Consider the following 22,398-nt stretch of genomic DNA (forward strand, 5'->3'; position numbering starts at 1 on the left):
CTTCTTATAAAGGATTGTTGTGCATAGCCTGTATAACAGTAATAATGTTTCTTTCTGTCCTCTCAAAATGTTTCTGTCTCCTCAAAAACACAGCCATTAATGTTTAAACCTTGTCAACAAAAAAAGAGTACACTCCTAAGTGGAAATTTGGGCCCAAAGGGTCAATATTTTGTCTGGCCACCCTTATTTTCCAACACTGCCTTAAGTCTTTTGTGCATGGAGATCATCAGAGCTTCACAGGTAATCACTGTAGTCCTCTTCCACTCCTCCATGATGACAGATGGATGTTAAAGACTTTCCGCTCCCCCACAGATGCTCAAAAGGGTTTAGCTCTTGAGATATGGTTGGCCAGTCCATCACCTATAGCCTCAGCTTCTTTAGCAAGGCAGCAGTCTCCTTGGAAGTGTGTTAGAGTAGTAATGTTGGAATACTGCCCTGCGGCCCAGTCTCTGAAGGGAGGGCATCATGCTCTGCTTCAGTATGTCACAGTTCATGTTGGCATTCATGGTTTCCCCAATGAACTGTAACCCTGCAGTACAAGCTGTACTCAAGCAGACCCAGACCATCACCCTCCCACCACATTTAACTGTAGGCAAGACCCTTCTCTTTGTATTCCTCACCTGGTTACCACCACCACACGCTTGATACCATCTTAACCAAATAAGTTTCTTTGTCTTATTGTATAACAGGACATGGCTCCAGTAATCCTAGTCCTTAGTCTGCTTGTCTTCAGCAAACTGTATCTTGTGCTTCACCTTTATAAGGCAATTTTAGTAGTTAAGTGTCATCACTCTGCAATGGCGGTGGTGCAGGTGGTGCAGGTGGTGGCGTCAAATCCAATGCAATGATATTAAGAAGATGACAGAGCACTCACCAAGATTAGATGCAATTAAGTTAGCGTACATTCATCTCCAAGGTACAATACAGTACTCGTTTTGGCGCACAGGCCTTCCATGCTTGTCAGCAGAGGAACGCCTGTGTGCTGAGAAGCATACTGTATTGTGACTTGAGATTAATAAATGCTAACTTTATTGCATCTTCTTGTGCTTGGATCTTTATAGAAGAGGCTACCTTCAAGGAGTCGTATACTAATGATCACGATTGGCTAAATGTCTGAGAGATGCTAGAATGTTCTAAGTATTAATTAGCAAATACAGGATGGAAGGAGAGAGGGATTAATTACCTAAATAGAGGAAAAATTGATAGTCCCTAAAGAAAAAGTATTTATATAATAAAGGGTCTTTTAAAATATCCTATTGAATGATATACTTAATATATATGGATAAAATCTCCATCCTTGTTTTGTGGTTTTAAAACACACTTTTTGCATTATTAGTTTATTGCACTTTTGGATTATTTTAATAGAAGGCATAAAAGTGAAGTTTTAATAAGGGTATCCTTAGTAAAGGAAACTTATCCCTGAGGGGCGAAAGCTCTGTGGAGAAAGGATTTAATAACCTGGGTCCCCTATTGGTGATTTAGTACTGTTATGTGCGATAATCGGCTAAACAAGCCGATATTTTCCTGTGTAATAGGAGTAGCAATCAAGCGTTTGTCAGTAGATCCGGTTATTTATAACATAAAAAAATAATAATTACTGACAGACATCTACAGCTGTGGTTTAAAGTGCATCACAGGCCAATTTTTGTCATAATACAGAGAATTAAAGAAAAACTAATCAGCGTCACCACACTAACCTAATGTTACAGGCAGGTAGTGAGGGTGACAAGGATGAGAACCATACTCACAAGCCTGCGATCAGTGCTCCCATTGTCCAGGTACCTTCATCCGTTTCCTCCATTCAACTGGTAGGCTTGGGGCATGGGCGGGACTTTATGACATCCCGACAAGCCTAGGGTAACAGCAGCGGTGACGTCACAAAGTTCCGTCCGTGCCCCAAGCCTGCCGACCCAACGGAGGAAACAGATGAAGATACCAGGAGAACGGATCACGGACACGTAAGTATGGTTGTCATAAGTGTCACCCACACTGCCTGTAGCATCAGCTTAGTGTGGTGACACTGATGACAAGTTTTCTTTAAAGGGTAGCTCCCACCATTTTTTTCCCCTGTCTATTACCCATCTTACCCTAACCCGCTCCCTGCCTAAAAATTTTTTTTTTTACCATTTTAAAAATGACTTGTCTGCCTGGTAGTGTGCTCACTTACCAGGCAGACTTTCCCAGGGGTGATTCCAGCTGTTTTACCACTACAACTCCCAGATTTCCCTGACAGCTCCCAGCAGCAGCTGCGTATGCCAGGAGGTGGGGCCTTTGTGTGAGGCCAGGGTGCCAATGCGCTCTCAGCGCTCGCTCCCTGCCTGTCTGATTGACAGGCAGGGAGCGAGCGCAGGCTGAATGAAAAGGACCGATGCCCGGCCACATCAGTCCGAATTTAGCCGTGACGTCACGCCAGGCTGCAGCCGGCCACTTGGAGGGAGACCCCCTAGTGGCCGGTTTTCAAACGTAAATTACACCATATTAAAAAAAAAAATAATAATAATAATAATAATGAAACTATATTAGAGATATGTTGTAGTACATAAGTAGCAGCTAATGAACAATGATTTATTTATTTATTTTGCAAGCTTAAAAAAAAAAAAAAAAAATAATAACAAATGATCACATCTAATTACCATTCAAAACTATTTTTTGCTATTGCCCTCCTTATGGTAAAAAATTTTTTATAATAAACTTTGTTTAAAAAAATTGTAAAAAAGTTTATGTTTTATTTGTCCTTAAAAGCACTCAAGGGCACATTCCTCCCCCCCCCCATCTCACACGCAGACTTTGGCCAAAGCCCAAACACAAAAAGTGTAGCCTGGAGTGCTGAGGGGGCGGTGTCCAACCAACAGCATATGGCAGTTGAGTGTGAGAGGAGCTATGATTGGATGAGGCTGGACCACCCCCCCCCCCCCCCCCCACCACCACCACCACCTCAGCACTCCAGGCTGCACTTTTTGTGTTTGGACTTCAGTCCAAAATCTGTGGATGAGATGGGGAAAATGTGCTCGAGCTTTAAGCACAAATAAAACATCGAAAACGTAATTTTTTTTAAACAAAGTATATTAGAAATATTTTTTAATTACCATAAGGAGTGCAATAGCAAAAATTAGTTTTAATGAGAGTGCCCATTTAAGGGTTTAGATGTTAATGTTTTTAATTGCAATTATGAAGTACAAAGCCAAAAGGAAAGAGACTGTCTTTAACTACATTCCTGGCTTTGTATTCAATAGCTGCAATTAAGAACTTAAATGTGTGAATACAGCCCAAGGCCTTTTTAGAAAGACTGACTATTGGGCCAATGAGCGTTCTTGAGAACACACATTACCAATAACTGGTGACAGCGATCAGAAAACGCTTGTTCATTTGCTGATTGGATCTTTTTTGGGGCCAATATGCAGCGATATACATTCTCATGCCTTTCTGCTGGTATGTTAAAGGAAGACGGTCATCCAGTTAACCAACATTAAACCCAATACACCAGGTTAGTGTGTGGGTGAACAGAAGACTGATGCGGATTCTCTGACTAATATACATGCCTTTAGTCCGGCGCCCAGTCCTTCTGAAGACCGCATCGGTCTCCTGTTCAGCCACACTATAACCCGGTGTAATGGGTTTAGTGTGGTTGAACAGGATGACAGTTTCCTTTAACATATAAAGAGAACCTAGGGCACTTCTCAAGTGTGAAAGAGGCCCAAGCTTCTTTCAACTAAAACTAAAACAAACTGCTTAAAGCGTACGGGTCAGATCCCCAAAAAAAAAAAAAAAAAAAAAAAAAAAAAAGACGTTCAGTTTTCACTGAAAGCTGCATGAGTGCTTGTTTTTGCAAGTCCAACTGAACTGTTCATTGGCACACCTTTTTTTACCATGTACTTATAATTTTTATGTATCTATCACCGGTATTTCACAAACAAATAGCATATTACAGCTGCTCAATGTTTCATCTGCCCAAAGGAAGGGGGCGTGTCCCCCTCTTCCCTACACTGTGATGACTCCTCCCTCACTATGCTGACTCACTGCTCTTGGGAGCCTGGCAGCCCTGCTCTAACACTTTCCTCTCTGGTTTTATGCTGTACACTGACTAATTATTAGAGATTGCCTGTACTCTACCAAAGACAATATGGTGAGTGTAACTTACATCCTTTGTAAGTCCTGTAACACTGGGACTTTTAGTGTTGGAATAGTTGTAGGTACAGAGTTCAGAGAACTCTTTTTTGCAGCAGTGTTGCCTTCAGCTGTGTGCCTACAGCTTTTACAAAACTACAACTCACAGCATGCCCAGATATCCTTTGACTGTCTAGGCATGCTTGGAGTTGTAGTATTGCAACAGGTGGAGGCACATGTTTGGTAAAACTGAGTTACAGCAGTGTTGCTGCAGCCTGTGTTGCTTATGTAGCCTTGTCAATCAGCCATCTTGTGTCCATGACCTTTGGACACACTCATGCTGCTGTGGGACTCAGTGTCCCGGGAGGTATGGGGGCCCCAGTGGTGGGATTTTCAAAGGCAGTTCTCTAATAAAATGTGCATCTTGGCAAAACAATAGTTTTCCTAATATACTTCTTTAAAAAATGTTCACAACATCCCTGGCCTAGCACTGGGTTTACAATAAAAGACCATGCATACAGTTTAAGCATATATCCATGGCAAAGCATCTGTCCTCAACATGTAAAACACTACTGCAGTAATACTATGATGTGACATCAGTTTTTATTACTTACAGGTGACCCAGGAGATTGTGCATTGGATTCAGTTGATTTTACAATGGGAGATGAAAATGTGAATTCAGGATTGCTTGTGGCATTTATGACCTGTGATGGCTAAAGAGAAAGGAATAATACTTTAGCTCATGCTTTGAAACAAAATCGCATAGCTGAATTTTTTTTTTACTGAAGTTTACTTTTCAAAATTAAGAGAATTCAGACTGTAGAACTGCTGCACTGAATAGGTATAAGCTGCAATATTAAGCACTGCCTACTGAGTGGACCAGTTACTCTTATTTTTTTTCACTGAAAGCTGCATGAGTGCTTGTTTTTGCAAGTCCAACTGAACTGTTCATTGGCACACCTTTTTTTTACCATGAAGTGTAAAACATAAAATATGTGGGGGCGAGAAACACCCATTATTCACTGTACAGTAGAAGACATGTAAGAATAAGCCATGGCTCCCCAAATTGCAGTGGGATTTTACACCTTTTCACTTTGTGTAATTCAAATTAACAGACAGTTCATAGTCAATATAGAAGGAAACTTTATCGACTAAATACAGTACATAAACTCTGTAGAGGTAGTTTGTGTACACCGAAAACCTATTGCAAGGTTTCAGTCTACCCAGGACATTTTTCCAGCCAATCTATGTATATCTATGCATAGTAAGAAGGAAAGGTCATCAGGAATTGGCAGAAGTACTGTGACATTGATCTTTCAATAGGCACCCTACTTCTATTTAATGGGTGTGCAGGATCATTTCTACTTCAATTGTGCAATGAAACTGATATGTTAACTTTCTCCTGTTGATCAGTACAGTGATCCCTCAACTTACAATAGCCTCAACATACAATATTTTCAACATACATTCTGGACCATAGTAACTTAAAACCAGACTCCACATACAATGCTACATACAGTCCAGATCTGCAAAACATGTCAATGCCCGGAAGAACTGACCAATCAGAATGGACATTTCATTGGAAAAACACCTGTATTCCTGAAGTGCATGCACTGACTGGCTCTCTGGTAGTGGCCCTACACTACAGGGAGGTACTACATTTTCTGTACTATTTACCTGTGCCAGGGATAGCTGCTCTAGGTGAGGGCGGCTCCATGTTACTTTAGGACATTGCGTGTACTGTACAGGACCCTGAAGAAGCTCCTGTCCTCTACATAGGCAGTGATTTAAAGCTCCCAGCAGCTCTCTCTTACTTTTATATGTAAAGACTTGCTTTATCTGTATTGGTTATCTACTTCATTTTTTTCATTCTCACTTATTCCTATTCTTGGATGAGATTTTGGGGGCTTCAGAACCAATTACCAGGTTTCCATAGAGTTCTGGTCTCAACATACAATAGTTTTAAAATACAACAGTCATCCTGGAACCGATTAATATTGTAACTTGAGAAAAAAAAAAAAGAAAAAAGAAACCTTTGTGGAAACAGCCTAAGCCTGGTGACAAATAGTTTTTGTGCAATTTCAAAACCAAACCAGCATCAAAATAATGAACTTACTGTGTTGAAAACAGATTTACTAACAGCAGCAGCAGGAGGTGGTGTTGTCTTAGTCTGAAGACCAAAGGAAATTTTGGGAAGTGCTGTTGAACATATTGGTAGAGATATCTCTGGCAAATCAGGAGCCTCCACTTCCTATAGGAAAGACAGAAAATTACCATGTACAAATGACAGGTCAATAGTATTTAACATCTTAAGGACATGTGCCGTAAATGTACGTAGCTGCAGCGAGTTACTTCACATACAGCATCGTACATTTACGGCACGGCTATGGATTGCAAGAGCCACGTTCGCTAGCGGAAGAGATCTGGCTGCTATCAGCAATTGCAAGGGTCCGATGAGTGTAAATGTCCACTGGAGGTCTTCTACATGCCTCCAACAAGGCAGTACAAAAAGATTGCAAGAGCACTGAACATTACAGAACAATCAAATAATTGCTATTAATAGTCCCTTATGGGACCTGTGTAAGTGCGGAAAAATAAATATATATATATATATATATATATATATATATATATATATATATATATATATATATATATATATATATATATATATATATATATATATATATATTAATTATATTATATATATTATATTATATATATTATATTATATATATTATATTATATATATTATATTATTTATATTATATTATATATATTATATTATTTATATTATATTAATTATATTTATATTAATTATATTTATATTAATTATATTTATATTAATTATATTAATTATATTTATATTAATTATATTTATATTAATTATATATATAAAAATAAATATATTATAGATTATATATAGTAAATACCATATTTATCGGGGTATACCACGCACCGGCCTATAACACGCACCCTCATTTTACCAAGGATATTTGGGTAAAAAGAGTTTTTTACCCAAATATCCATGATAAAATGAGGGTGCGTGTGTGCGCGTGTATACCCCGATACACCCCCAGGAAAGGCAGGGGGAGAGAGGCCGTCGCTGCCCGCTTCTCTCCCCCTGCCTTTCCTGGGCTCTAGAGTGCTGCTGTCGGCCCTTCTTACCCCCTGGTTATCGGCGCCGCTGCCCGTTCTGTCCCCCTGACTATCGGTGCCGGCTCCGATAGCCAGGGGGAGAGAAGCGGCGCCAACAGCCAGGGGGAGAGAAGGGGCAGCAGCACCCGTTGCCGGCACCGCTGCCCCGTTGCCTCCCCCCATCCCCGGTGGCATAATTACCTGAGCCGGGTCCGCGCTGCTCCAGGCCTCCGTCATGCGTCCCCAGCGTCGTTGCTATGCACGGCGCGGCGCTCTGACGTCATGCGCCGCACCATTCAGCGCATAGCAATGACGCCGGGGACGCACGACGGAGGCCTGGAGCAGCGCGGACCCGACTCAGGTAATTATGCCACCGGGAATGGGGGGAGGCAACGGGGCAGCGGCACCGGCAATGGGTGCCGCTGCCCCTTCTCTTCCCCTGGCTGTCGGCGCCACTTCTCTCCCCCTGACTATCAGCGGCGCCGATAACCAGGGGGTGAAAAGGGCCGACAGCAGCGCTCTAGACCCCAGGAAAGGCAGGGGGAGAGAAGCGGCCAGCGACGGCCTCTCTCCCCCTGCCTTTCCTGGGGGTGTATCGGCGTATAACACGCACACAGACTTTAGGCTAAAAATGTTAGCCTAAAAAGTGCGTGTTATACGCCGATTAATACGGTATATATAATATATCTATACACATACACACACCCTTCCCTTCAAAAAACAAAATAAACCCCATTATTTTCCCATTAAAAAAAACAACATATTTTGTATCACCGCATGTGGAAATGTTCTATTTTACATTTGTTTATTTTTTTACATTTACTGTATTCATAATGCGGAAACATAAAATGCCAGAATCAGATTTTTTGTGACCTCATAAAGCAGGAGAAAAAAAAACAAAATAAGTTTCCATTAAAACAAACTTAACCCGATAAAAACTAGAAATCACGGCATAAAAAAAGCCCTGATACAGCACCGCACATAGAAAAATGTAAAAAAAAGTTATAGGAGGTAAGAATATTACAATTTTTAACATAGAAAGATAGTGATTTTAAAAGAATTACAATAACAGAAAAGCATGTATTGACCCACAGAATGAAAATTACTTGTCAGGTTTACTGTAAAGTGCACAAAAAAAACAAAAAAACAAAAAAAAACACAAAAAGTAAAAAAATTGCTCCAACCCCCCAATTTCACCTACTTTTTAAGTACCCATAGGGGATTAGCATTATACAGTGTAACCGTCAGTCCATGGCTGAGGTAGGGCTGGGCGGTATGACCAAATCTGCGTATCACGGTATTTTTTTTAAACTTTCGGTTCCACGGTATTTCCTCCCCCCTAAATTAATTATCAGCCCAGCGCTGCGCTATTCTGCCCCCCCCCCCACCCCCCAACAAAAATTATCAGCCCAGCGCTGCCCCCATCGGGGTAAATACTCACATGTCACCCACTGCCCTCCTAATGCTGTTTGTTGCCGGCGCAGACACAAGGTAAACAAAATAAACTCACACATGTTCAGACGTCGGCCTTACGCTAGAGACGGGAACGTCGGACAGCCGTCAGCCTATCACCGGCCGCAGCGATGTTCCACCTCGGCCACGGATAGGCTGAGCCCACTGTCATGTAAGAAGCTCTGGGCGGCTTCTTACAAGACAGTGGGCTCAGCCTATCAGCGGTCGAGGCGGAACATCGCTGCGTCCGATGATAGGCTGACTGCTGTCCAACGTTCCATTCATTAGGAAGCAGATGAGGCCGGTACTGGACCAACGGGAGGGGAGTTAAAGTTTATTTTGTTTATTTTTTGCAGCCCAGGCATCGGGATACCACACAATATAGAGCAGTGGTCTTCATCCTGCCGACCTCCAGATGTTGCAAAACTACAACTCCAGCATGCCCGGACAGCCAACGGCTGTCCGGGCATGCTGAGAGTTGTAGTTTTGCAACATCTGGAGGTCGGCAGGTTGAAGACCACTGGTATAGAGTGTCAGCGACGGCGGCCGCAACAAAAATGAGGATGAGGAGGGAAGTGCATGCGGGTGACATCAGTATTTACCCCGATGGGGACAGAACTGGGCTGATAAATAATTGGGGGGGCAGAACAGCGCTCGCGGGTGACTTGTGATTAGTTCCCCGATGTGGGGACAGCGCAGCGCTGGGCTCATTCGCAGAGCTGGGCCAAACCGGTATTGCGGGATGGGTTAAAATTCATATCGTGCAGCACAAAAATGTCGGTATTCGGTATGAACCGGTATACCGCCCAGCCCTAGGCTGAGGCAGAGGGCAATCCAGCTGCAGGTAAGCGATTACAATGCAGCTGTCCAGTGAACCCCGAGTTCATTTGTATAATGGATTAAAAACTATACAGACACTGAATGGCATTGATCATGGCATGTAAAAAGGTTAATGATTGGCAGTGGCGGGATCGCTGCTCCCTGTCATTAGTGGTGGTGTGTCCAGCTATTGATAGCAGCAGTCACTCACCGCTATGAAGTGCAGCTTTTGCACGCGCATCATAGCCACTTAGTGCACCTGTGTGTAAACGTACATCTTGGAGTGTTAAGTCCCAGATGACTAGGGCAAACATTGATGCCTGATGTTATCTAAGGGTTAAGCCATGTTACATAAAAAATAAAAAATAAACTAATAAAAACCTACCTCTTCTTGTGACTTTGTTGTATAATGAGATCCTTTCTCCCTCATCATTTTGCCTCCACCTCTTCCAGATGGAAAGCCATTGGATGCAGGCGTACTGAACTTGGGGTAGGATAAGCTGTATAATAGCAAAAATAGATAATGTAATATAATAATAATAATGATAATAATAATGATAATAATGATGATTATGATTATAATAAATCCATGTAGATAGCAAATACATTTGGAATTCATTTTCTATATATTCGTTGAGGGACTGAAGCGGTAGTTTGCCTCCATGAAGAAACTGGCAAAAAGGAGATTTTTTTATCTCTTTCTCGAAGGATCCATTGGGTGAAACAGACCATGGGTGTATGCTGCTGTCTCTAGGAGTTATGACACTATGGCAACAAAAAAGTCGGCTCCTCCCAGCAGGATATACCCGCCTCCAGGCCCTGAGCTAATCAGTTTTAGTACCAGAGTAATAGGAGAAGACCGACAGGTCAAGGAAAAAACACCAACTGTCCGAGAACCAGAAGAAAAAATATAACTGAACACACCCTCGGACAGAGAACCAAAGAGAAACCCAAAAGGGCGGGAGCTGTGTCCCCCAATGGATCCTTCGAGAAAGATTTTACGGTAAGTGTTAAAAAATCTCCTTTTCTCTATCGGCTCCATTGGGGGACACAGACCATGGGACGTACCAAAGCCGTCCCTTGGGTGGGCAGATAAACAGTCAGGCAGACGGCTGTTCCACTGCCGACTGCAGCACTTTACGGCCCAGACTAGCATCAGCCGATGTGAAGGTATGAACCCGGTAGAAACTCGAGAAAGTGTGCAAAGACGACCAGGTAGCCGCCTTGCAAATCTGTGAGGCCGAGGCTTTGTTCTGGAGAGCCCAAGATTGCCCCAACAGAACGGGTAGAATGAGCCACAACCCTGAAGGGAGGAATCTTCCCCCTACAGCGATAGGCTTCCGAAATGGCAGACCGGATCCACTGAGAAATGGTGGCCTTGGAAGCAGGTTGTCCTTTATGACGACCTTCCGTAAGGACGAAAAAGGAAGAACACTGACAAAACGAATTAGTGAGAGAGGTAGGACCTAACAGCCCGAACCACATCCAGTTTGTGGAGTAAACGCTCCTTAGGATGAGAAGGAGCAGGACGGAAGGACAACGTCCTCATTGAGATGAAAGGCGGAAACAACCTTGGGCAAAAAGGAAGGATCTGGCCGGAAGACAACCTTGTCCTGGTGAATCACCAGAAACAGAGAACAGCAGGAGAGAGCTGCCAATTCAGACACTCTCCGAATGGAGGTGATAGCAACAAGAAACACCACTTTCCAAGAAAGGAGGTGCAGGGACACCTCCCTAAGGGGTTCAAAAAGGTTCCCCTTGGAGGACACCTAGAACCAGATTCAAGTCCCAAGGGGGAGAAGGTGACCGATAAGGAGGGGCAGCATGCGCCACTCTTTGAAGGAAGGTCCGGACATGAGGATTAGAAGCCAGAGGACGCTGGAAGAGAATAGAAAGGGCAGAAACCTGACCCTTAAGGGAACTGAGAGACAACCCCAGTTCCAATCCCGACTGTAAGAAGGAAAGAAGACGGGGGACAGAAAAAGTAACAGGCGACAAGACCTGAGCTACACACCAACGAATATAAGACCGCCAGGTACGGTGGCAAATTTTCGCCGAGGAGGGCTTACGAGCCCTGATCATGGTGCGAATGACTTTGGAAGAGAAACCGCGGGCCCTCAAAACCGAGGTCTCAACAGCCACGCCGTCAAATGCAGCGACTGTAAATTGGGGTGGCAAAGAGGGCTCTGAGACAGCAGGTCCAGACTAAGTGTCGTCCATGAGCCTGACCACGTCGGCGTACCACGACATTTGTGGCCAATCTGGAGCTACCAGAATGGCGGGAACGTCCTCCGCTTTGAGCTTCCTCAGTACCCTGGGAAGGAGCAGAAGGGGAGGGAACAGATAGGGCAGAGCAAACCCCGCCCAAGGAATCACTAGGGCGTCCACGGCTAGAGCCAGGGGGTCCAGGGACTTTGACACAAATGGAAGGATCTTCTGATTGTGCCGAGACGCGAAGAGGTCCACGTCTGGAATGCCCCAGAGGTCGCAGATCGGTGCGAAGACATCTGGATGTAGGGACCACTCGCCGGGGTCGGCTGAGGGAGTCTGCTTCCCAGTTGAGCACACCCGGAATGTGAATCGCCGAAATGTCCGGAACCTTGTTTTCCGCCCAGATGAGAATCTTTGTCACCTCGGCCATGGCTGCTGAACTGCGAGTGCCGCCTTGCCGATTTATGTACACCACGGCTGTGGCGTTGTCCGACTGAACGCGGACAGGGCGGGACTGAAGCAGGGACTTCCAATGAAGACGACAAAGAAGAATCGCCCTCAGTTCCAAAATGTTTATAGGAAGAAGGGCTTCCCGGGGAGACCAGAGGCCTTTAACCGTCCAGTCCCTGAACACACCGCCCCAGCCCGACAGACTGGCATCCTTGTAACTACATGCCAGTGGAGGGCAAGAAATGATCACCCCTGAAGAAGAAGGGGGGAGCGGAGCCACCAGAGCAGAGACTGACTGATCCGAAGAGGGAGAGCAATCTAGCGATCGAGAGACAGAGGAGATCTGTCCCATCGAGAGAGAATCGCCAGTTGAAGGGGGCGGTAATGAAACTGGGTAAAGGGTACGCTACCATCCGACCCAAGACTTCCATGCAAATGCGGATGGAAACTGGGACCTGGGCCCGAAGGGAGCGGACTCCTGACAGGAGAGTCAGACGTTTGTCCGGCGGAAGGCAGATCCGGGCAAAGGCAGTGTTGAATTGAAGTCCCAAGAAGACCAGAGACTGGGTGGGAGAGAGGACAGACTTGTCCCGGTTGACCATCCACCCGTAGCGATCCAGGGTCTGGAGAGAGTGAGATCCACACTCTCCAGGGTCTGGACTCTGGTGGGAGCCTTGATGAGAAGGTCATCCTTCTCATCAAGGCTCACTAAGACTAAGGGATCACTGAGACTCCTCTGGACCACAACAGGGCTATCACTTAGCGCAAGGATCTTGGTAAAGACCAGAGGAGCAGTGGCCAGACCAAAGGGGAGGGCTACGAATTGAAAATGCCCCTCCGGAACCGTAAAGCGGAGGTACCGTTGATGGCCGGGAAATATTGGAACATGGAGGTGGGTATCTTTGATGTCCACCGAAGAAAAACTCCCTTTGTTCCATGGATGCCACTACCGAACGGAGAGATTCCATTCGGAAGTGGCGGATGAGAAGATGACGGTTGAGACGCTTGAGGTCCAGGATTGGCCGCACAGACCCGCCCTTCTTGGGGACCACAAAAAGATTGGAATAGAAACCCGAAAACATTCCCCTGGAGGAACAGGGACAATAACTCCCTGGAGAAGCAGGGACTGGAGAGCCTCCCGAAACTGCTTCGCCAGAGAAGGAGACCGGGCGCCCGGGACTGAAAAAAAACAATCCCTCGGGAGGGAGGCAAATTCGATTCGGTATCCGTTGGACACCATGTCCCTAACCCAAGAGTCCTGAATGTGTGTGGTCCAGATGTCTCGAAAAAGTAAGACGACCTCCAACCCGAGAAAAATCTGCAGGTGGGGGCATCACTTCATGCGCCCAGAACGGGGGAGCCTTGTCCCGCGAAGGCGCCTGCCCGGACCCCTTATTGGAGCCAAAAGTCCGAAAGGACCAAAAAGGAAGAGGACTTCCTCTGGGAAGTAGAGCGAGCCCTTATTATGAGGCAACAATGAACTCTTACCCCCAGTCGCCTCAGAGATAATCTTGTCAAGGCGCTTCCCAAAAAGACAGGCACCAGTAAAAGGAAGCTCGGTGAGAGACCTTTTGGAGGCGGCATCCGCATGCCAAGCCTTAAGCCACATGGAACGGCAGAGGGCCGCTAGGTGACCCACAGCAAAGGCAGCACAAATGGCTGACTGCATGGAAGCTGTGCAGCGAAATTCCCCAACTTTAGAGCATTGGAGAACCAAAGCAGACAGATTCTCTGGGGGGGATCCCGTCTGGATACCCTGACGGAGTTTCGAGCACCACACTGATAGGGCCTTGGACACCCATGCCGAGGTGAAGGTGGGAAGCAGAGAAGAGCCTGCTGCTTCAGAGGCAAACTTCGCTAAAGGACCCCACCTTCTTGTCCGAATCCTTGAAAGCAGCCGCATCTGCTAGCGGCAATGTAGTAGCCTTAGAGATGTGGAAAATTGGTGGATCCACCGAGGGAGGGGAAACCACCTTAGAGACAAGGTCCTTGATGAATGGATAACGCACCTGAACCTTCTTCATTCCCGGGAACCTCTTGTCCGGATGTTTCCATGCAGATTCCAGAAGGGTGTCAAATTTAGCGTGAGAGCTGAACCTTTGAGGCGCTGGTTTAGCACGATGAAAGGATACTTCAGGAGTCACGTCTGAAGATCCTGGGTCCTCTAAGTGAAAGGTGTTTCCTATGGCAGCAATTAATGAGTTCACCATTTCAACTGTATCACAGCGGTCCTCAGTCAGATGCCGATTCGGAAGCCTCATCCGCCAGTTCACCAGGAGAATGTGAACGAGTGGAGGCAGCCCTGGAGGGGGGGGGGCGACCTGACCGAGTACGCGGCTCTGGTGAGGCAGAGCGGCGACTCCGAGAACGTCCTCTGGAGCAGCGACGTTTGTGACCAGATGACACGGGGGGGGGGGGGGGGACCCACGAGGGGAGCACCAGCGTCTACCTGAAGACTCAATGGAAGAGTCAGAAGAGGCACCCCTAGTACGCTTGTGAGAGCGTGAAGTATGTGGAGAAGAGGAGCGGGGCCCTTTAGAGGGTCGGCGCAGGGCAGACCTCTTCAAGGCAGACACCATGTCACAGGAGGCCTCAGCCACCGAACAGGAGACTTGAGTCAAGTCAGCCATATACTAGGATAGGGAAGAAACTCAGGCACGAGGGGTGGCCGAATCCACCGGAACAGAAAGAGCATCCGGGGGTCTGGGGTAGCAGTGGAGCAGGCAGAGCAAGTGGGTTCAGCAGAACCAGGCATTTGCAATTACAGCTCTTACAGACAAAATAGGAAACTAAGGGTGCGTTCATACGGAGTAAATGAAGAGTAATTCACGCCGAAAAATTTACGGGCGGAAAAAAGAATTTTATTTCCGCGTGAAATTCGCCCGCAATTTGCGCGGAATTGTGCGCGGACATGGGGGAGAAAGAAGTGAAGGGGGTTTTCAGCCATTTCCGTGCGAATTCCACGCAAATTGCCCGCGAATTCCGAGCGAAAACCATTTCTTTTCGGGGAGATTTTTTTTTACCATTGACTTCAATTGATTTCTGCTAGCGGATTCCGCTTGAAGAATGAACATGTTCTTTCTTCAAGCGGAACGGAATTCAGCGTCGGAATTCTGCTAGCAGAATTTCCGCAGTGTGAACAGGACAGCAGAAATAACATTAAAGTCAATGGGCAGAGGAGATGTGCATTAATTTGTAGCGGAGCATTCAAGAGGAATTACTCGAGTAAATTCCTCTTGAATTACTCCGTGTGAACGCACCCATACACTCCAGTTGTCTGTTTAGAGGGAGGAACAGTTCTGGGTACAGACATAACGAAAAAAGAACTCTCTCAACAGAGTCTGTGTCCCCTGTGGCAGCTGCTGTGAGGAGAACTCCGCTCTGTGTAGCTAGAGAGGGAGAAACAGGCCAGCCAATAGCCATAGACGGGTGTGCCTGGAGCAGGGGCACTGTCTGATTGGCCCCTGCCACCTAATCGCACGCACGGCGCTGATTGGAGGAAGATTCGCACCTCCAGTAAGCTCAGGCAGCCCTGTGGGCGGAGCTATAGCGCCCCGGTCGCCAATATGCCGATGAAGAGAAATAGTAATGGTGCCCGCTTATTGAGCGCACGTCAGCCGCATATGCGCCCGCGGGGAAGTGAGCGGGCGAGTCACATATTCGCCGGCAGCAATGCGCTGCCGATAGCCAAAGTAAGTCGGTGCTTCATGCGCCCGAACAGTATAGGTGCCGCGGCTATCAGCCGCATAGTAAAACACACACACACACGAGTGCCCAATAATAAAGTGTCCATTCATTCCAATATGCCACTGCTCGCCCCAGAATAAAAAATAAGCTCCTAGCACAGGCCAGCCCCTTAGACCCTGAAAGGTGGGCCAAGTCAGCACCTAAGGGAGAAAGAATATATACTCACCTCAGTCAGAAGAACTTACCTAATGGAGTCTTCTGTGAGGTCTTCAGTCAGCTTTCTGTCACCTGCATCACGCGGCGCTACCATGTGCGAGCGAGGCGAGCAAGGAATAGGGGGACCCGGACCCATGAGGTACAACCCCAGGCGCTGACCGTTGGCGAGAGGGGCTGAACAGCGCATATACGCAATGTTTGTGCCCCCTCAATCGCAATGGGGAAACAGTGAGCCGCAGTTCCTTAGTCCCCACCTGAAAAAAATGAAAGAAAAAGGAATAAAACCAACACATCCCTAACTAGGAAAATAATAAAACAGAAGACCTGGTCTGGAGAATTCCAGACCATGACCACCTCCTTCAGACACTAAGCTAAAACTGATTAGCTCAGGGCCTAGAGGCGGGTAGGAGACGACTTTTTTGTTGCCATAGTGTCATACCTCCTAGAGACAGCAGCATACACCCATGGTCTGTGTCCCCCAATGGAGTGGGGAAAAAATAAATAAATAAATAAATAAACACAGCAACTGTCCAAGGAAACCAGACAAAAAAATGTACCGAACCAACCCTCGGACAGGAAACCGAACCAAGGACACCAGAACAAATGGGTGGGTGCTGTGTCCCCAAATGCATCCTCCGAGAAATATTTTACAGTAAGCATAAATATCTACTTCTCGTTAGACTCCATTGGGGGGACAGACCGTGGGATGTACCAAAGCAGTCCCCGGGGAGGGAGAGACCCCAGGCAACTCAGGTGGAAGGCTGGGCTACAGCTGCCTGCAACACCTTGCAACCCAAACCAGCAGACGCAAAAGTGTGCACCTGGTAACATTTTATGCAAGTGTGCAAGTACGACCAGGTAGCCGCCTTACAGACTTGCAATGCCAAAGCCCTGTTGCGGAATGCCCAGGAGGCCCCGACGGACCGAGTGGAATGAGCCGAGACCCGGAAAGGCGGAGTCTTCACTATGCAGCGGTAAGCTTCCAAGATGCAGAACAGAGCCATCGCAAAATGGTCGCATTCGAAGCAGGAAATCCCTTTATGAAAACCCTCTGTAAGCGCAAAGAGAGTCACAACTGGCAAAAGGATGAAGTGACCGAAAGGTAAATCCGAAGAGCCTGTCAAGACCATGAAGCAACCATTCTCTGGGATGGGACGGAGCTGGGCAAAAAGGACGGGAGGACGATATCCTCATTTAGGTGAAAGGCAGAGACCACCTTAGGCAAAAAATATGGCACCGGACAGAAAACAACTTTGTCCTGGTGCAAAACCAGGTAGGGGGAACGGCAGGAGAGAGCCACCAGCTCCCAAACTCTCTGGGGGCGATGCATTGCTCAGGTAGCCTGAGGGCTTACCTCTCCTTCCACAGCGGCTCTTGTGCTCAGAATGATATAGCCTGGCAGGACCAGGCTTAATCGAGCGCAGAGCACACAGATCAGTGTGGTTCTATGGAACCACATTGATCTGTATGAGGAATCAAAAGGGGACTAAAAAAAGTGTAAAAAATAAATAAATAAAGTTTAAAAACACACACATTAACCCCTTCCTTATTAAAAGTTTAAATCCCCCCCCCCCTTTCCCCAAATTCCATATAAAAAAATATATAAACATAATAACATATGTGGTATCGCGGTGTGCGTAAATGTCTGAACTATAAAAAATATATTGTTAAACTGCACGGTCATATGCGCAAAAAAATTCCAAAGTCCAAAATGGTGTATTTTTTTCACGTTTTATACCATTAAAAAAAAGGAATAAATGCGATCAAAAAGCCTGATCAAAACAAAAATGGTACAGATAAAAACTTCAGATCACGGCACAAAATATGAGCCCTCTTACAGCCTAGTATGCGAAAAAATAAAGTTATAAGGGTCAGAAGAGGACAATTTTAAAATGTATTAATTTTCCTGTATGCAGTTATGATTTTATCCAGAAGCATGACAAAATAAAACCTATATAAGAAGGGTATCATTTTAATCGTATGGATCCACAGAAGATAAAATGTAATTTTTACCAAAAAATGTACTGCGTAGAAACGGAAGCCCCCAAAATTTACAATTTTGCCCCCAAAATTTCTTCTATTTTGTTGTACAATGATTTTTTTTCCATTTTGCCATAGATTTTTGGGTAAAATGACTGATGTCATTACAAAGTATTGGTGGCGCAAAAAATAAGCCATCATATGTTTTTTTAGGTGCAAAATTTAAAGGGTTATGATTTTTAAACACTGAGGAAAACACGAAAGAGCAAAAACAGAAAAACGCTTGGTCCTTAAGGGGTTAAGGGAACAGAGCCAAGCGTTGTTCGAGCCCAAACTGTAAAAAGGAAAGAAGGTGTGGAAGGGAGATAACAACTGGGGAGAAGGATTGAGACTCACACCATCGAAAGTAGGACCGCCAAGTAAGGTGATAAATCTCCACAGAGGAAGGCTTGCGCGCCCTAATCATTGTGCGGATCACCTGGGGAGAGAACCCTCTGGCCCTTAGAACCGCAGTTTCAACCACCGCGCCGTCAAATGCAGCCACAGTAAATTGGGGGTGGCAAAGAGGACCCTGAGAGAGCAGGTCAGGATGAACTGGGAGGCGCAGTGGTACGTCGGCGTACCACGCGCGCCCTTGGAAAGTCCAGAGCCACGAGAGTGGCGGGGACGCCCTCCGCTTTGAGTTTCCTCAGGACCCTGGGAAGGAGAGGAAAAGGGAGGAGATAGGGGAGGATGAAGTGTGTCCAAGGAATCACTAAGGTGTCTACGGCTAGGGACAGAGGATCTCAGGACTTTGGAGGAAGTGAGGGACTTTCTGGTTGTGGCAAGACGCGAAGAGATCTTCGTCCAGCGTGCCCCAGAGGTTGCAGATCTCCACAAACACCTGTGAAAGAAAGAGACCATTCGTCCGGGTCGGCAGAGGAGCAACTGACGAAGTCCGCCTCCCAATTTTCCACCCCAGGATGTGAATCGCCCAGAGCAGGAGCCTGGATACCTCGGCCAACACTGCGGTTGACATATGGAGTTGTCTGACTGGACACGAACAGGAGAAAGCGCTCCCCAATGAAGAAGGCAAAAATTTAAAATTGCCCTAAGTTCCAGGATGTTGATGGGGAGAAGAGCTTCCTGGGAGGACCAACGTCCCTGGACCGTCCGAGCCCTGAAAACGGAATGGCAGGAAAGATCGCCCCTGTTGAAGAGGAGGAGACCAAAGCCACCACAGGAGTGACTAGCGAGACTAACTCCTTTTGACAGAGCGCGGCGCTTGTCTGGCGGGAGCCGAATCTGGGTGGTTGCCGTGTCGAACTGGAGTCCCAAGAAGATCAGAGACTAGGTGGGAATCAGGTTGGACTTGTCCCGATTGACCACCTAGACGAAAAAGGACAAGGTCTGAAGAGTGAGAAAGAGACTCTCCAGTTCAAGGCTCCAAAAAGGGACTAGAATCAGGAGGTCATCCAGGTAGGGCGATCACAGACACACCCCGGGCTCACAAGATTGTGTTCATCGCTGCCAGGACCTTGTTTAAGACCATTGGGACTGTGGCCAGGCGAAAAGGTAGGGCCACAAACTAAAAATGGCCCTCTGGAACGGTGAAGTTGAGATTGTGCTGATGCGCCGAAAAAATTGGGCTGTGAAGACAAGTGGCTCTGATATTCAGAGTAAAGAAACTCCCCTTGATCCATGGATGCCACCACAGAACGGAGAGACTCCATACGGAAATGACGCAGGAGTAGTTGGAGGAGCTTCAGATCAAGGATCGGGCGGACAGAACCTCTTTTCTTGGGGACAAACAGGTTTGAATAGAACCCCCAAAAAGCTCCTTGGGAGGAACTGGGTCTGAAGCACAAACTAAAAAGCTGCCGCCAAGGAAAGAGCGAGGAGGGAGAGAACTAAAAACGAGGTCCCTTGGAAAGGAAGAAAACTCGATCCAATAGCCATCGGAAACCTCTCCGACCCAAGAGTACTGCACGTGGGCAATCCAAACATCCCGGAACAGGGACAAATGACCTCCCACCCGAAAAGAATGTCCGGGTGGGGGGGGGGGTGTCTCTTTAGGCGGAGGAAGGCTTAAGGGTGCCCGGCTTGGCCACAAAATTGCCAGAACAGTTATCTGACTTCCAGAAGGAGAATTCCTATCCTGTGAGGGCACTGGTCCGGCTGCTCAACCCGAGCAAAAAGACCGAAAGCGCGGAAAGGAGGTTGACTTCCAGCGGGAATGCGTATGGCGAGACTTGTTCTGCGGTAAGGAGGAGCTCTTAACTCCAGTAGCCTCTGAGAAAATATCATCCAGACATTTGCCGAAGAGTCTGGTCCCAGAGAAAGGAAGCTCAGTGACAGATTTCTTGGAAGCGGCAACGGAGTCCCAGGCCTTGAGCCACATGGAACGACGAATCGCCACCAAAAATACCTACCGAAGTCTTCAGCCAGCTATCATGCCAGGCTGAGACAGTAAGACGAGCAGATTATGGAGGGGGACCTGGACCCAAAGGTGCAACCCCAGGCATGCCTGTGCCCCTTCGCAAATGGGAGAACAGTGTGCGCTATTGCTCCTGAACCCACACCTAAAAAGAGAAATAGAAAGGGCGAAAAAAAAAAATCTACATACACATCCCTAAACTAAAAAATAAGAAAAAAAAGACGAGGTCTGGAGAACTCCAGACCTGTGTCTGCCTCCTACGGACACTAAAATGGATAGCTTATATAGTCTGTAGGCGGGGTATATCCTGCTGGGAGGGGCCATTTTTTGTTGCCTAGTATCAGCAGCATATACCCACGGTCTGTGTCCCCTCAATGGAGCAGAACGAGAATATATCAATCACAGTTAAATGAAAGTTTTTATTGAGAAGACCACCTAAAATTGCATGAAAAAAAAAAAATACAAAAAAAAAAGAGGCTTTCTGGGGGATGGTCTTCTCAAAAATTCTGAAACTATGTCCACACCAACCTGTCCGTGCGTTGCGGTGCTGGTGCATCAGGCGCATGATTTTTGGAGTGTTCCTGTAATTAAGAAATATGTACATGACCAGAAATTCATCCAAATGGGTGCCATAGATTTTAAAAGCAACAGATACCCGGCAGATTCCTGTAGAGAGCAGCCAGGCCTAGATGTACTTACGCTGTTCAATCTGATACTACTTGAACTACATGAAACAGATTTTGCTTATTTCACAAATCATGTTATTGTCTAGCTCAGTCTGTATAGATTACTGTCATGGAACCCAATTACATAATTTTAATGCAATAACAATGCTGCAAGCTACACAATTCTTGTTATCAAGAACACTACATAAATATAAATTTTAACAGAAAATTAGAACACCCACCACACAAAATTTTTTTTTTTTTTTTTTTTTAATTGAAGTATGGTTCTTGGAATGTGATGCTAAGGGGGGACAAAAGAAAGGAAATTCCTCTGACATTAAAGGGATAGATATATTGCATTTATCTATAAATCAAACACACAAAATTATAAATATAAGATAGATATATATATATATATAGATCTATATATATCTATCTATCTATATATCTAGATATATCTATCTATCTATCTATCTCTCTCTATCTATATATCTCTATCTCATACATTTATTCGATAACCAGACACCCATGCTAGACATAGATTACAAACTGAATCGTTAATCAAACACTCACTTTGTGCTTGTCGCTTCCTTGTGTCCTGCTAGTTCTTGCATTTGCTATAGAAGATGGGGTTAGTGAAGGTTTGATATACAAAGAAGTATTTGTAGAGACTGAAATGGATTTTGGAGTCACAAGTTTCTTGACTGGAGGGTAGGAAGCTTCCACCTAAGATGTGTGAAACCATTTATTAGGAAAAAGATGTTTATACTGTAGGTCAGTGTCGACATATAAAAGGTTTATTAATGCACTACTCAAATCCCACTACATAAAAACCCTATTTTTATAAGAGTCACTGCGCTGTCATTTAAATCGTGAATGGACTATTTTTCTCTACGACAGCTGCAGGCATAAACCATGTCATATAAACAACTGTCATGACTTCCACATATGCTACACTGGAGGGGAAAAAAATAAAAAGTCCAATGGGGATGCTAGACAAAAGGTGACAGCTGTGAAGACATCGTGATCGGTTAGATGCAATTACTTTATCAGGGCTGTTTAAAAACACATTACACTTATTGCATAATTAATTTTTTTAATGTTCTTGCATCTAACAACTTTGGGAAGCTTTTACCGATTTATTCTGATTCCGAGACTGTTCTTTCGTGACATACTCTACTTTATGTTAGTGGTAAATTTTCGTCATTACTTGCATCCCCCCTTGGTGAAAAATCCCCAAACCTCATGAAAATGTAGAAA

General features: G+C 45.7%; 1 protein-coding gene across 4 annotated transcripts in view; it reads right to left on the bottom strand.

The window, feature by feature from the left end:
* NUP153 (nucleoporin 153) overlaps positions 1 to 22,398 on the bottom strand; it is a 109,952-nt gene that overhangs the window by 34,844 nt on the left and 52,710 nt on the right. For 3 of the 4 annotated variants that reach the window (XM_056521237.1, XM_056521235.1, XM_056521234.1), the window contains 5 exons: positions 21,712 to 21,864; positions 21,002 to 21,054; positions 9,899 to 10,013; positions 6,221 to 6,355; positions 4,719 to 4,817 (listed from right to left, as the gene is read on the bottom strand). In XM_056521237.1, the coding sequence (XP_056377212.1) occupies positions 4,719 to 4,817; positions 6,221 to 6,355; positions 9,899 to 10,013; positions 21,002 to 21,054; positions 21,712 to 21,864 (555 nt within the window). The remainder of the gene's footprint in view (positions 1 to 4,718; positions 4,818 to 6,220; positions 6,356 to 9,898; positions 10,014 to 21,001; positions 21,055 to 21,711; positions 21,865 to 22,398) is intronic. The other variant, XM_056521236.1, reaches the window with a different exon arrangement.

The sequence above is a fragment of the Hyla sarda genome, chromosome 5, assembly GCF_029499605.1.
Source record: "Hyla sarda isolate aHylSar1 chromosome 5, aHylSar1.hap1, whole genome shotgun sequence".
Lineage (NCBI taxonomy): Eukaryota > Metazoa > Chordata > Amphibia > Anura > Hylidae > Hyla > Hyla sarda.